Source organism: Pistacia vera, unplaced genomic scaffold, assembly GCF_008641045.1.
Source record: "Pistacia vera cultivar Batoury unplaced genomic scaffold, PisVer_v2 Contig146, whole genome shotgun sequence".
Taxonomy (NCBI): domain Eukaryota; kingdom Viridiplantae; phylum Streptophyta; class Magnoliopsida; order Sapindales; family Anacardiaceae; genus Pistacia; species Pistacia vera.
This window is the reverse complement of record NW_022195532.1, coordinates 1,374,972-1,387,769: the sequence shown is the minus strand read 5'-3', so window position 1 is coordinate 1,387,769 and position 12,798 is coordinate 1,374,972. Positions and strand designations below refer to the sequence as shown.

The following is a 12,798-nucleotide window of genomic DNA, read 5'->3' as shown; positions in this document are numbered from 1 at the left end:
TATGACAGCTTGGATTGATCTTGCAAACAATACCATTTAGGAAAGCAAAGGACTTTGTCTGACAGAGATGCCATTTTAGTTTTTGTTTAAGAGTCATATTCAAATTACTCTGCATACCTAACAAGGAAATTGACAAATTCTCTTTGATTTTGATGGCTTATTAGATCAAGCACTTCATTTGGAAGCAAACCCTAATGGATGATTGAAAACAAAAACGTTGAATATATAACAATTATGTGTTTAAACATTTATGTATGAATATGAACAAGATTTGATACATCATCAAGCAAATTTCAGAATTGATCTACGTATCTCATCACAGATATGTACATAATCAAATCTAAGATAAACAAAACAGAAGAACCCTGTAAAAACCTAATGAAGAATTAATGTACTTCATGAATTTGCTCTGACCATCGTATTCAATTGAAGAGGCCTTGGTGGATTCATTGTTCTTCTCTTCCATAAATTAACTTCTTTCTTGGGCTGCAAAGCCACTCCTCCACCTACAGTTATAGGTGCCGAAAATGGAATGATGTAATCTTCTTCTTCTTCTTGATCACTGTCTCCTCTCTCTTCATCTGAATAATAATTCCGGTGATCGGAATCCAGCGGTGCTATCTGATGAGCCGTCCAATCAAAATCGGAAAAAGCATCACGACCACTCGCAAACCTTTTCATCTGATTCAAAGCGGGTGCTCTATCTGGTAGTTTCTGAACATGGTCATCAGAAACATCAGATTTTCTTGCTGGTTTTACACCACTAAAGAGTCTCATAAACTTTGATGCCTGTTTCTTTACTTCTCGCGGAGAAGATACTACCGGCTTAGTATCTTTAGGAAGCGAGGCCGTTTTCATATGTTTCATCTTCATCTTGTGATTGGCCTTGTGTTTTTTGATTTGGCCCATGCACGAAACTTTCGGCGAAGTGGGTTCCTGGTTTTCTTCAAAGCTTTCATTCTTGGACTTTCTTCGAGCTTCATCAGGAATTATTGATATGATCGGACCGGAGAATCCTTTACCGGCATGAGCTTTGAGCTTGTTTATGTGAATATCTGATCTCTTTTCTCTACCTGGGCTGAAAGGAAGGTTTTGAAAGGTGACTGCAGAAGCTTTTGGTAGAAATTTTAAGATATTGGTTTTGGGTTTAGCATGTTTCTCCATTCTCAAAAATCTCTGAATCTCTTTGCTTTGCTCAACTTATATATACACTTATCCAAGAAAGATGATAAAATGATATGAAAATTGCAAGGCGTTGGATTTTTGAAAATGTCAAGATCAAGAAGGCAGATGATATGGTCAAAGAAGAAGATTGGTGTGCAGTCGACTGAGCAAGCCCACCTTCTTTACCCACCACCTTTCCTCATTTATTAATACAGCTTGCATTTCTGTCTTCTTGTTACATAATTTAATCTTGCCATCAAAATACACGACTCCGCGGGCTCAATTTTTGAATTATCTAATTATATCCACAACTTATACCTATACTTCGTCAATTTAAGACTTTCATCATTCTTTACACATGGCTTAAGACATTACATTAAACAAAGTTTTGTTTGACCAATCACAAACCCTAATTTTAATCACCGATTTTTTCTATAGTACTTGAAATTGTCACCATTTAATATTTGAGAGTTTCCGCTGATGTTAACCTTTTTGCTATAAAATATGCGATAGACTTGTAATCATGTTGTGCCTTGAATAGTATTAATCTTCGTCTGGTCTGACGGCACTAAATTTGGAGAGCTAATTAATTGAGATGAAATTGTCCACCATATTATTAATTTGGTAATTGATGTTTGCTTCGTTATGGAACACATGAAAGTAAAGCTTTATTTGTTTGGTTTAATTCTCAATCAAGAAAGACATGTATCATGTGGCTTTTAAGACTAATCGAGCCAGCCAACACATTTTCCATTAGTTTGTCGCCAAAACAAATTATTGTGTTGTGTGCGTGATGTGTGAATATAGGAGATGTGTTATTAGGGGTGGGATGCGGTGGTGGTGAGATTGTAGGGTAGGAGGAGATGGGGGGTTATTGGGCTGTTGAAGGTGTGTGGGTAAAAACCACTTAGGTTGTGGTCGGATGACAAAATTTTGGGTTACCCAGAAGTCTTGTGTTCAAGTCTCACAAAGTAATCACCTACCATATTTGTGACTTGGCCTTTTGAGTTTGTAGGTTGTTCAATAGACCATTTGATTCATTGGGCTTGTAAGATATTCAATAAACCTCAAAAATTACTTAAGATGCACGCGAGCTGGTCTGAATATCCCAATTACCAAAAAATAAGAAGGTGTGTGGGTAAAGTGTTGTTGTTACCTTCATTACGTCAGTTTTAACGAAAGAATACTAATGATGGGGTCTAAGAGTAATTATTGATACCTTAGGGGTGTTTGAAGAAAACTTCGGGGGGTTTAAGTAATATTCCTGTCCAACTCAACTGCAGCTCTGAAGGTGAAACGACAGAGTTTTCTTCTTACGCCATTTTACACTTCCAAGCCTCGATTGATCTCCGTTCAGCCCAAGGTATGTTCACACAACATAATCTTTGTGTATAATGTTTATCTATTCATTTCCAAATGAAATCGTAGTTGTACGAGCTGGTTTGCATATAGTTTTCTTCATGAACATTTGATTTTAGGGTTCAATTGGTTTGCATTTAGGGCACACACTGAGTTTTTGATCATTTTATATCTGCGGAGGAGAATCAGTTATGGTTCTCTCCTTTGATTTGAAGGATTTTATTATCCGTGCTCGAGTGCTGAAGTTGTACAGACAAGCTCTAAGGACGGCTCGAAGAGCCCCGGAACAAGCTGGAGGTGAATTTTACTTTACTTTAAAGAATCATTCATTTGAATAAGAATTTTCTTAATGATAGATTTGACCAGGCAACTAATTCTGTTTATAAGACTTTTGGAAGATGACCAAAGCTTTAATTAAGTAATGAATTTTTTGGTCAAGGTAAATTATAAAACAATTTTGTAACGAAATAGCTGGAGTGGAGTTTCAGTCTTCTTGTTTTTATAAAATTGATGCAGATTATTCTAGTTCTTCCACATACATATATTAAAATTCCAATGGAACAACTTGGTGTAAGTGAATATGAAACATGCAACCTGTTGTACATGTTTGGTAAAAATCCTAATGGATTTAGGTAAACTGCATTTGAATTTACAGCTGAATTGAGGCAGACGATGAGAGAAGAGATGGAGAAACATCGTGACTGCAACGACAAACAGAAGATTCGTTACTTGATTAGTGAAGGTTTAGAGAGATTAAAACGTCTGAATGAGATGCTTGACATGCAGGGTCACTCTTAGAAACTGCATTTGGAACGTCCAAGGACATGAAACTAATGGAATATTGAGACAAATGACAATGCAAGCTACAAAGATGGAAGTTCTGTTTTTTGCACTTTTTGTAGTTTTAGTCTCTGTATCTTTCATTGGAGCCGGTTTTTGCCATTCTAAACTGTGGAAATATTTAGCAATTTTCACTTTTTGTTACGGATTAAGAATTTGTTTATTGTTATGATTTATATTATATCCACTCTGCTAAACTGCCCTCATACCTTGTTCTGTTATGATGGCTGTAGTAACTGCAGGCATTTGATCCCAAATATCGTTGTTACTTTTCATTTTAGTCATGCGAGAATGGGATTAAATTACATGTGAGACCAATGAGAACAAAATTGGAATAAGCCCGCTTTCAAAATTGGGGAAAGGACAAGCTCCAGCATAAACAATGAACCTTCCCTTAAATCTGCAGTAGGGGTGTAAGTTGAGAATTGTAAGTACATAATAATTGTCAAATATATGATTTCACGCATGGCACAAACTATCATTACCATAATAGGGATGATATGACAAAGATACACTAATCAGAACTTAAGTCGTGTAGTAACCTGCCTTGACTGACGTTAAAAGCATCAGCAAAATTCATAAAAGTAATATAAAACCAAAAGGAAAAAAGTCACCTAAATGTACCCAAAACCCACTTTTAACAAATATTTAAAAGGGATAGGGAGAGTTTAGAATAACCGGGCTGGCATATTTCCAAAATTAATTGCAAGGAGTAAAAGTACATCATATGGCACAAAACTTTCACTATATTAAGATTGCGTAACCAATTATATCATAATTCAATGAAGAAAATAAATAAAAAGAAAAAAACACTGAAGGTTACATAGTCCAGTTCAAGAATTCAGAAGTAGCTACTGTTACAAGGGCCGAGTAACAAAACCCCTGTCAACCATTTTCTCCACCAACTCCTCATGCTTCTTAATCTGTCCAGCCTCTCTCAGTTGTTTCAGGACCATTTCATAAACCGGCAGACTTGGTTTTATGCATTTCTCCTCCATCATCTCCTTAAACGCCTTGTAGGCATTGTTCCAGTGTCCCATATCACAATACATTGAAATTAAAACCCGGTAGGTATTCACATTAGGCTCAATGTCATTCTCATCCATCTCCTTCTTCAGTTTGACAACCATGTCAATTGATTTTGAGTTAGCAAACATTTGCATCAAAGTATTGTAAGTCACAGTGTTGAGCTCACATTTCAACTCCTTCATCTTTGCATACATCCGGTGAGCCCCATTCACATCACGTACCTTCGCAATGCATCTGAATATTGTATTGAAAGTAGATGCATTTGGGCTACACCCTTTCTTAATCATCGTATTAAGCACTTTAATAGCATCGTCAATATTATCATCCTTACAATGACTTTCTATCAGAAAATTATACGTAATGGTATCAGCAGCACAACCAAGTCTTTTCATCTGATTATAAACTTGCAAAACCTTCTCAGTCCTACCAGCCTTGACATGAACCCGCATTAGATTATTAAAAGTAATCGAATTAGGCTCACAACCCACATCAAGCATCTCTGCAAAAACATCATGAGCACGCGTAATTTGCCCGCACCTACACAAGGCATCAATCACAATACTGTAGGTATACACATTAGGACTAATCCCAGCCATTTTCATTTCTCCAAATACCCGCTCGGCCTCTGAAATATTACCAGCTCGACACCACCCACGAACTAAGTTAGTGTAAATTATAACATCAGGCTCAAACTTATCTTTTAAGCTATCAAAAAACGACTGCGCTTCACTAGCTCTTCTTTTTCTACACAAAATACTAATCACAATCGAAAATGCAATCTTATCAGGCACGCAACCGTACTCCTCCATACGGTTGAACGCGTGCACCGCCTCAGCAGCCAATCCGGCCCTCACATATCGGCGAACAAGAATCGAGAAGGTCTCGACTGTAATGTTAACATTCCTTGATTTCATCAAATTAATAAAATGCCAAGCCAAATCGAATTGCCTTACCTTTCCAGAGAGACTAATCATTTCGTGATACGGCTCCGTGGTGTGGATATATTCGGGCCGGCCAGTGGCCCAGTTGAAGAAAGATAAATTTTGGAGGAAGGGGATGCCGTAGCGATGCCCACATGATCTCTCGATGACGTGGCGGACGATGGCAGGGGATACGGAGTGAACGGTGGAGATTTGAGAGAAGTCGAGGGAGAGAGATGGGATAGTGAAGCTGGGGCTTGGTGGCGCTGGGTTGGGATCAATGTTAGGGTTTTTACGGTGGTGTTCTTTGATTAAGGAGTAGAATTTGTCGGCGATTAGGGTTTCTTCGGGTGATAAGGAAGCGTTTGGTTCGTTTTGGGTATCGTTGTTTATATCATCAGAGTCATCTTTAAGGGAGACTGAAGAAGAGGAGAAAGAGGAAGCTTTGAAGATGTGCTGAGAGATAGAGTGTGGGAAACGAAGCTTGGATTTGATTAAAGCCATCAATGGCGTATTCTAGCTTACTCTGTTTCAGTGGGGAAGGGTTTTAGACTTTTAGTTTTCTCTGCTTCGGTAAAGCAATATTTCAGAGGGGCACAATGGGGATGAAGCAAGATTTTAAAAGGGGCATTATGGGGATGAAGCAAGATTTTAAAAGGGGCATTATGGGGATGAAGCAAATTTAATATTGTAGGAGATAAACGACTCTGTTAAGACTGTGATGGACAAGAAGTTAGGTTATAAGAACTCGTTAATTTTTATACGTGATCTGTCAATGACGTGGCGGATGATAGCGGCGAATATGAAATACAGAAATAGGACGGGGGAGATTCAAGAGAGGGGATTGTGAAGCTGTTGTGTTTGGATAAATGTCAGGGTGGATATGATTAAAGCCATGACCAACTGCGTCCTCCAATTCTGCTTCAGTGGTTTAGGGTTTTAGAGATCTCTGTTTCTGCAAAGCAAAGATGTAAGTAAGAAGGGCATAATGGTGACGAAGGAAAGTTTAACCAAGGGCGTAATAGTGATAAAGGAAGATTTATGAAGGGCATAATTGGATTTGTAGGATGAAAAATGGCGGAGTTAAAACAACGCCGTTAGGACTGTAAAAGACAATACTTTACTCCGTTTGTTTTAAATCATGTCTCCTACAAAAATTGAATTATATATTTAAGTTTCCTTTTATAAGAACTCGGATTCAATATTACATTTTACCCTTCTTTATATGGTTAAGGAGTCTTAATTATTATAAGATAATTATTTCTATATATATTATTTGCTTATCTCAGACTTCCTCCTATATTTGCATCACACAAAAGTATAACGTTAATCATTCAGACTACGTCTTCTTAGAGGAGTTCACGCTCTTCAGTCTAAAGGGAACTCCAACTCCACCATATCCTACTAACTTAAAGACGCGACATGTCAAGAGTAAGAAACCCTTGTTTGAAGATAGAGATAGGATTTCTTGGGAAGAAGCTGCTCTAGTACTTGGAGAAGAAGATGAACATCATAACCTCCGAAGGCGTCAGAAGGTACGTAGTCTCATGGGCTGCTTTTTTTTATGGTTAATTGCATTTAGCCATTCAGAAGTATTTTGCAAGTTGAGTTTTCTTAAGTTTGATAGATTTTGCTATGCATGTATTGTACAGGTGAAAACCAAAGGCTTGCAGAATATATGACGCCGGATTCATTCCTACATTTTATGTATTTGTTTTGATGTTATAACATACATTACATAACATAATATTGATCTTAAAAAGACGTAAGTAACATTAGGAGCCTACATCAATAGATAGTTCAGTTCAATAAAATACAATACAATAGAAGAAATCTCGACGGGACTAGTATTATCGAGTCAAAGGAACTGATGATGTAAAAGGGTTTAGCTCTCATTGTTTATAATTTTTTAAATGAATGAAATTATCAATCAAATATATATTCTTATAGTTATTGAATAATATATTCCCTTGCTGTAATACAAGATAGTATTAACCATCTAAAATATATGTTGAGCTCTTTTCTTTTTCAAGTTTATCTAATTTTACATCTCCAAAACATGCGTCACAACTAAACTCTTTGCTGGAGGGCAATGGACCTGAGCTATAGATGTAAAGCATTCTAGCAGAGGAAAAAGATCTTTGTCAGGATTGGAAAGTTGCCACTTAGCAATGAAAGAGGGCATCAGAATCTGAAGATAGCTAGACTGCAAATTATGAAATTGAGAAATAAGAAACAATACTTAAACTATTGGAAAAGAATGAATTAAATTATCATGAAGTTTGAAATTCTTTACTAAATGACCATCTTGAACCCGCTTGTTAGTGTCTGAAATTCTTCATAAAAGACCCATAGAACTTTGTCGAACTGTTCATAGCCCTTTTGATGACTGGGACGCAAAAGTCCAAATTTACAATGTCAATGTATTTCAAACTGATAGCCCTAAGTTTTATATTATTTTACAGATATTATATTATATATACCTCTAAAACAAATTGATATATAAATTTGGGACGTAAAATTTTGATACATAATCCTATTTTTCCAATTTGAGTTGACAGATTCTCACTTACTCCTTTGTTTGCCGTAAATTTGTGGGCCTGTTCTGCTTTAAAAAATAGGCCCACTTAAATTAAAGCCCGTTACGCCCAATTAAATCTAAGCCTGTGAGGCCTACATGATTCCAGTATGTCGTCACTAATTGTATAGCAAATTTTTGCTCAAAACGCGAATCTTAGGCAGAGAAAGATGTGGAAGACAGTGCAAAAATGCCAGAAACTATCAGTCTTAGCCCGGAGAAACGACATCGTTTCAATCCAGCGTCTCTTACACAACGGTCCGGACACTTTGGAGGAGTTATTAGATAGACACGTGGTTAAGAAAGAGAAATCCCTCGACGATGACGAGGAAGAGCTGTTAACTCAGAGGCGACTCACCAGCACACGCCGAGAGGCACTCGGTCTGTATCGAGACATTCTACGGGCCACCAGATTCTTCATGTGGCCGGATTCATGTGGCGTTTTGTGGCGGGATATTTTGAGAGACAACGCCCGAAAGGAGTTTGAAGAGGCTCGCTTTGAAAGGGATCCGGAAATCGTCACCCGGTTGCTAATTGGAGGGCGTGATGCGGTGCAATCGGCTCTTGAGAAGCTTGCTGAGAAACAAAAGCAGCAGATTGAGAAGGAACGTGGCGGCGGAGATCCACGGTGATTGATTTATTCGGATTCTTCTGTAATTAACACTTGNGTCTCCTTGGAGGAGTTCACGTTATTCAGTCTAAAGGGAACTCTAACTCCACCATATCCTGCTAACTTAAAGACGCGACATGTCAAGAGTAAGAAATCCTTGTTTGAAGATAGAGATAGAATTTCTTGGGAAGAAGTTGCTCTAGTACTTGGAGAAGAAAATGAATACTAAAAATGATATATATTTAGAATGTGATAAGAGAGAATAGCCGCAATCAAACTCTGCCACTTTATATTTGGAAAATAGATAAAGAATGATATGTATTTACAACTAGAAGATACGACCATAAAAATTCAGTTATGGTATCAGAATCTTAAGATAGTTAGACTGCAAATCATGGTTATCAAATCGTGTATCGTATCGTGTATCGAAAACCTAATTTTTTAAATCGTGTATCGCGTATCGTATCGTATCGTAAGATACGCCTTTTTCGAAAAAATTAATAAAATAATCAAAATTTTATAAAAATTAATATAATCTCCAAGATTAATTAAAGAATTTGTGGTATTATTGACTTTAAATTACGGTATTACATAATCAAAATTAATCACAAAATTTCAAGATCAATGTCAATATCTATATCTCCACTTACATTATTATTATCATGTAAAATGAGTAATACATATTCCTCTTCACTTTCTTCATGCAAAATAGGTAAATTTGGATAGGTTTTAGTGAATCGGGTTGGGTGACCCGGTTTCGACCCGAAATTTTTTTTGGACCTTTGGCCCAAATTAATAAAGTCGTATCAATTTATATCGATATTTTTAAGGATACGAACGGATACGTATTGTATCGTAGGATACATATCAACGTATCGAATGGTTTAGGATACACTCTCTGATACGTATCGTTGACGATCTGTATCGAATCGTATCGTATGATACGTATCGGGTATCGTAGGATACTAACAACCATGCTGCAAATTATGAAATTGAGAAATAAGAAACAATACTTAAAGCTATTACAAAAAAGGCCACAATGAACTAATAATTTAATCTCTTTGTGGCATCCCAAATCGGAGAAGCAAAACAAGGATGGACCTGATTCAGTTCTTCTCCAACAGCATCAGCTAAAGTACAGATAGCATCATAGACAATTCTAAGGTTTCCTCTCTAAGTGCAATCAAGGAAAAAGCCATGAGAAAACAGCTGATAATTATATAAAATCATATGTTGTTAAATATGTAAATTAATTGTCTGAAAAGCATTATAAGTTAATTCATAGTGTTACGATAAACATGAATGTATATGCATCTAGAGAAAAAACCTAATATCTTCCAAAAACGGGAAAATGTAATTAAAATACTATTTCAAGTTTGGAATAAATTAAATTACTATGAAATTTGAAACTCTTTACTAAATAACCATCTTGAACCCGTTTGTTAGTATCTAAAATTCTTCATAAAAGACCCATAGAACTTTGTGGAACTGTTCATAGCCCTTTTGATGACTGGGACGCGAAAGTCCAAATTTACAATGTCAATGTATTTCAAACTGATAGTTCTAAGTTTTATATTATATATACTTCTAAAATAATACCGCGTGGGGCAAATTGATATATAAATTTGGGATGTAAAATTTTGATACATAATCCTATTTTTCCAATTTGAGTTGACAGATTCTCACTTACTCCTTTGTTTGCCGTAAATTTGTGGGCCTGTTCTGCTTTAAAAAATAGGCCCACTTAAATTAAAGCCCGTTAGGCCCAATTAAATATAAGCCTGTGAGGCCTACATGATTCCAATATGTCGTCACTAATTGTATAGCAAATTTTTGCTCAAAACGCGAATCTTAGGCAGAGAAAGATGTGGAAGACAGTGCAAAAATGCCAGAAACTATCAGTCTTAGCCCGGAGAAACGACATCGTTTCAATCCAGCGTCTCTTACACAACGGTCCGGACACTTTGGAGGAGTTATTAGATAGACACGTGGTTAAGAAAGAGAAATCCCTCGACGATGACGAGGAAGAGCTGTTAACTCAGAGGCGACTCACCAGCACACGCCGAGAGGCACTCAGTCTGTATCGAGACATTCTACGGGCCACCAGATTCTTCATGTGGCCGGATTCATGTGGCGTTTTGTGGCGGGATATTTTGAGAGACAACGCCCGAAAGGAGTTTGAAGAGGCTCGCTTTGAAAGGGATCCGGAAATCGTCACCCGGTTGCTAATTGGAGGGCGTGATGCGGTGCAATCGGCTCTTGAGAAGCTTGCTGAGAAACAAAAGCAGCAGATTGAGAAGGAACGTGGCGGCGGAGATCCACGGTGATTGATTTATTCGGATTCTTCTGTAATTAACACTTGAAGTTTATGTGTAAGGTTTTTGTTTTTGTTTTTCTGTTTATTTGTCAATTGTTTTGTTATGATATGAAAATTATGGAATTGAATGTGGTTTCAAGAAAAAAAAAACTAATTTTGGTGGAGATTTGAGAGAAGTCGATGGAGAGAGATGGAATAGTGAAGCTGGGGTTTGGTGGGGTTGGGTTGGGATCAATGTTAGGGTTTTTGCGGTGGGGTTCTTTGATTAAGGAGTTGAATTTGTCGCCGATTAGCGTTTCTTCGGTGATAAGGAAGTGTTTGGTTCGTTTTGGGTATCGTTGTTTATATCATCAGAGTCATCTTTAAGGGAAACTGAAGAAGAGGAGAAAGAGGAAGCTTTGAAGATGTGCTGAGAGATAGAGTGTGGGAAACGAAGCTTGGATTTGATTAAAGCCATCAATGGCGTATTCTAGCTTACTCTGTTTCAGTGGTGAAGGAGGAAGCTTTGAAGACGTGTTGAGAGAGAGTGTGTGGGAAACGAAGCTTGGATTTGATTAAAGCCATCAATGGAGAATTCTAATTTTTTGCTTTGTTGGTGGAAATGTAATAGAAAATGAAATGTAGGTGGGGATGGGGATCGCTTTAAGATTTGGATTTAATTTATTAAGAATTGGAGCGTAATTTTGTTAGTTGAGTAGAATTTAATCATTTTGAGCATGTTATTGGCATAGTTTTCTGTCAGCTGGTACATTTTTGGGATTCGTTTTCCATTGGAACAAAATAGAGGTTGACCCTTCAAAGATCAAGGCAATACTCGAGATGCCACCTCCGTTTACTCTGAAACAACTAAAAAGTCTCATGGGCAAGATATCCTACATTGGCTGATTTATTCCAAACCTCTCGAAGAAAGTAAAGCCCTGGTCAGTTATGATGAAAAGAAGGTATCTTATAATCAAACATGATTTTTGGCAGGATACGTGATGGTATTGGGAGGAAGATGCCTTCCATGGGCTATGTTAATTCTTTCCCAATTTTTGTTAGTGACTCATGTAGTGTTAGTGAATCATCTTTAGTAGTTGTAGGTTGATTTTCAAACCTTAGAGCCAATAAGTCTGGGGTTTAAATTCAGTTGTCTACATCTACAAAGCTATTGCAATTTGGCATGTAATATCTCGTATGCATATGTATCAACAGATGCTTGGAGATGGAGCATGGCAACAGTGCCTGTCTGCATTAAAGCCTCAAGTGAAGGACAAACTTTTTCAATACCAGGTATAGATCACAAATCAGAAGCTGCTTGCATCAACATGATTCTGCCTTCTGCAGATCAGAAGGTTTTGTTGAAGAATTTTTTGAGTGAATTGTTATTTGGTGAAGCGAAGCCTGCAGCTGCAGCCAATTTTATTTCTTTCAAAACCATCAACACTCTTAAAACAAACACTTATATAGAAATGGAAGCAACTGATATAGTATCATTAAAAGAGTGAATCAAATCGCAGTAGTTAAAGAAACCCTGAAAGTACCTCGACATGAGCGAAGATGGAACCGAGATGGTTGTTGAAATCAGGAAAATGACTATAGTGTTGGTCCTGTTGGAGCTGTTGCCAAATAAGAGACTTGTCAGCAGTTGGCGTACTGTGTTGTTTAAGAACACCGCATAATATATCTCTCAGGCCGCCTTCTTTTGTTTGCCATATGTTCTGTGCCGCCGTTTCTGATACCTTCGCCGATTAATTTCTTTTAGTAAGAAAATTCCATTCAGAAATCAGAATAAAAGCTGTATTTTCAAATTTTGCAAAAAGAGGCCCTTAAATTTCATCAAATTCTCTTATCTCCAGATTATTTCATTTTAATTACAATAATTTCCAAAAACGTTACCCAATTTACAAACAACCCCAAACACGGAGAGACCAATAGGAATAGTCTTGGCTCTTGACATGAAATTCTTTGACATTTGTGGTAAGATAAGGCTTAGTGGCTT

At 37.1% G+C, this 12,798-nt stretch overlaps 5 protein-coding genes across 6 annotated transcripts; 3 read left to right on the top strand and 2 right to left on the bottom strand.

Moving 5' to 3' along the window:
* Nucleotides 1–201: 201 nt before the first annotated feature.
* LOC116123927 (uncharacterized protein At1g76070-like) lies at nt 202–1,240 on the bottom strand. Its single transcript, XM_031409665.1, has one exon. It carries the CDS (start codon nt 1,162–1,164, stop codon nt 397–399), a length of 768 nt encoding a protein of 255 aa, XP_031265525.1. The 5' UTR covers nt 1,165–1,240; the 3' UTR covers nt 202–396.
* Nucleotides 1,241–2,415: 1,175 nt separating this feature from the next.
* On the top strand, nt 2,416–3,736 carry LOC116123928 (LYR motif-containing protein 2). 2 transcript variants are annotated; one of them, XM_031409666.1, is made up of 3 exons: nt 2,416–2,527; nt 2,713–2,820; nt 3,179–3,736. In XM_031409666.1, the coding sequence occupies exons 2-3, from the start codon at nt 2,715–2,717 to the stop codon at nt 3,319–3,321; spliced, it is 249 nt and encodes an 82-aa protein (XP_031265526.1). In that variant the 5' UTR covers nt 2,416–2,527; nt 2,713–2,714; the 3' UTR covers nt 3,322–3,736. The 2 variants fall into 2 exon arrangements, with proteins under 2 accessions (XP_031265526.1, XP_031265527.1); XM_031409667.1 differs by having other exon boundaries at nt 2,449–2,527; nt 2,705–2,820.
* A 350-nt stretch (nt 3,737–4,086) lies between these two features.
* On the bottom strand, nt 4,087–5,935 carry LOC116123901 (pentatricopeptide repeat-containing protein At1g20300, mitochondrial). Its single transcript, XM_031409642.1, has one exon. The coding sequence runs from the start codon at nt 5,814–5,816 to the stop codon at nt 4,221–4,223; it is 1,596 nt and encodes a 531-aa protein (XP_031265502.1). The 5' UTR covers nt 5,817–5,935; the 3' UTR covers nt 4,087–4,220.
* A 2,080-nt stretch (nt 5,936–8,015) lies between these two features.
* LOC116123932 lies at nt 8,016–8,549 on the top strand. Its single transcript, XM_031409675.1, has one exon. It carries the CDS (start codon nt 8,061–8,063, stop codon nt 8,520–8,522), a length of 462 nt encoding a protein of 153 aa, XP_031265535.1. The 5' UTR covers nt 8,016–8,060; the 3' UTR covers nt 8,523–8,549.
* A 1,771-nt stretch (nt 8,550–10,320) lies between these two features.
* On the top strand, nt 10,321–10,932 carry LOC116123933. The gene has a single exon (XM_031409676.1). The coding sequence runs from the start codon at nt 10,366–10,368 to the stop codon at nt 10,825–10,827; it is 462 nt and encodes a 153-aa protein (XP_031265536.1). The 5' UTR covers nt 10,321–10,365; the 3' UTR covers nt 10,828–10,932.
* The last annotated feature ends 1,866 nt before the right edge of the window (nt 10,933–12,798 follow it).

Coding starts and splice junctions, on each gene's coding strand:
- LOC116123901 (XM_031409642.1), bottom strand. CDS start 5,816: ATGGCTTTAATCAAATCCAAGCTTCGTTTCCCACACTCTATCTCTCAG.
- LOC116123933 (XM_031409676.1), top strand. CDS start 10,366: ATGTGGAAGACAGTGCAAAAATGCCAGAAACTATCAGTCTTAGCCCGG.
- LOC116123928 (XM_031409666.1), top strand. CDS start 2,715: ATGGTTCTCTCCTTTGATTTGAAGGATTTTATTATCCGTGCTCGAGTG. Junction 2,821..3,178: donor AGCCCCGGAACAAGCTGGAG/GTGAATTTTACT, acceptor TTGAATTTACAG/CTGAATTGAGGCAGACGATG.
- LOC116123932 (XM_031409675.1), top strand. CDS start 8,061: ATGTGGAAGACAGTGCAAAAATGCCAGAAACTATCAGTCTTAGCCCGG.
- LOC116123927 (XM_031409665.1), bottom strand. CDS start 1,164: ATGGAGAAACATGCTAAACCCAAAACCAATATCTTAAAATTTCTACCA.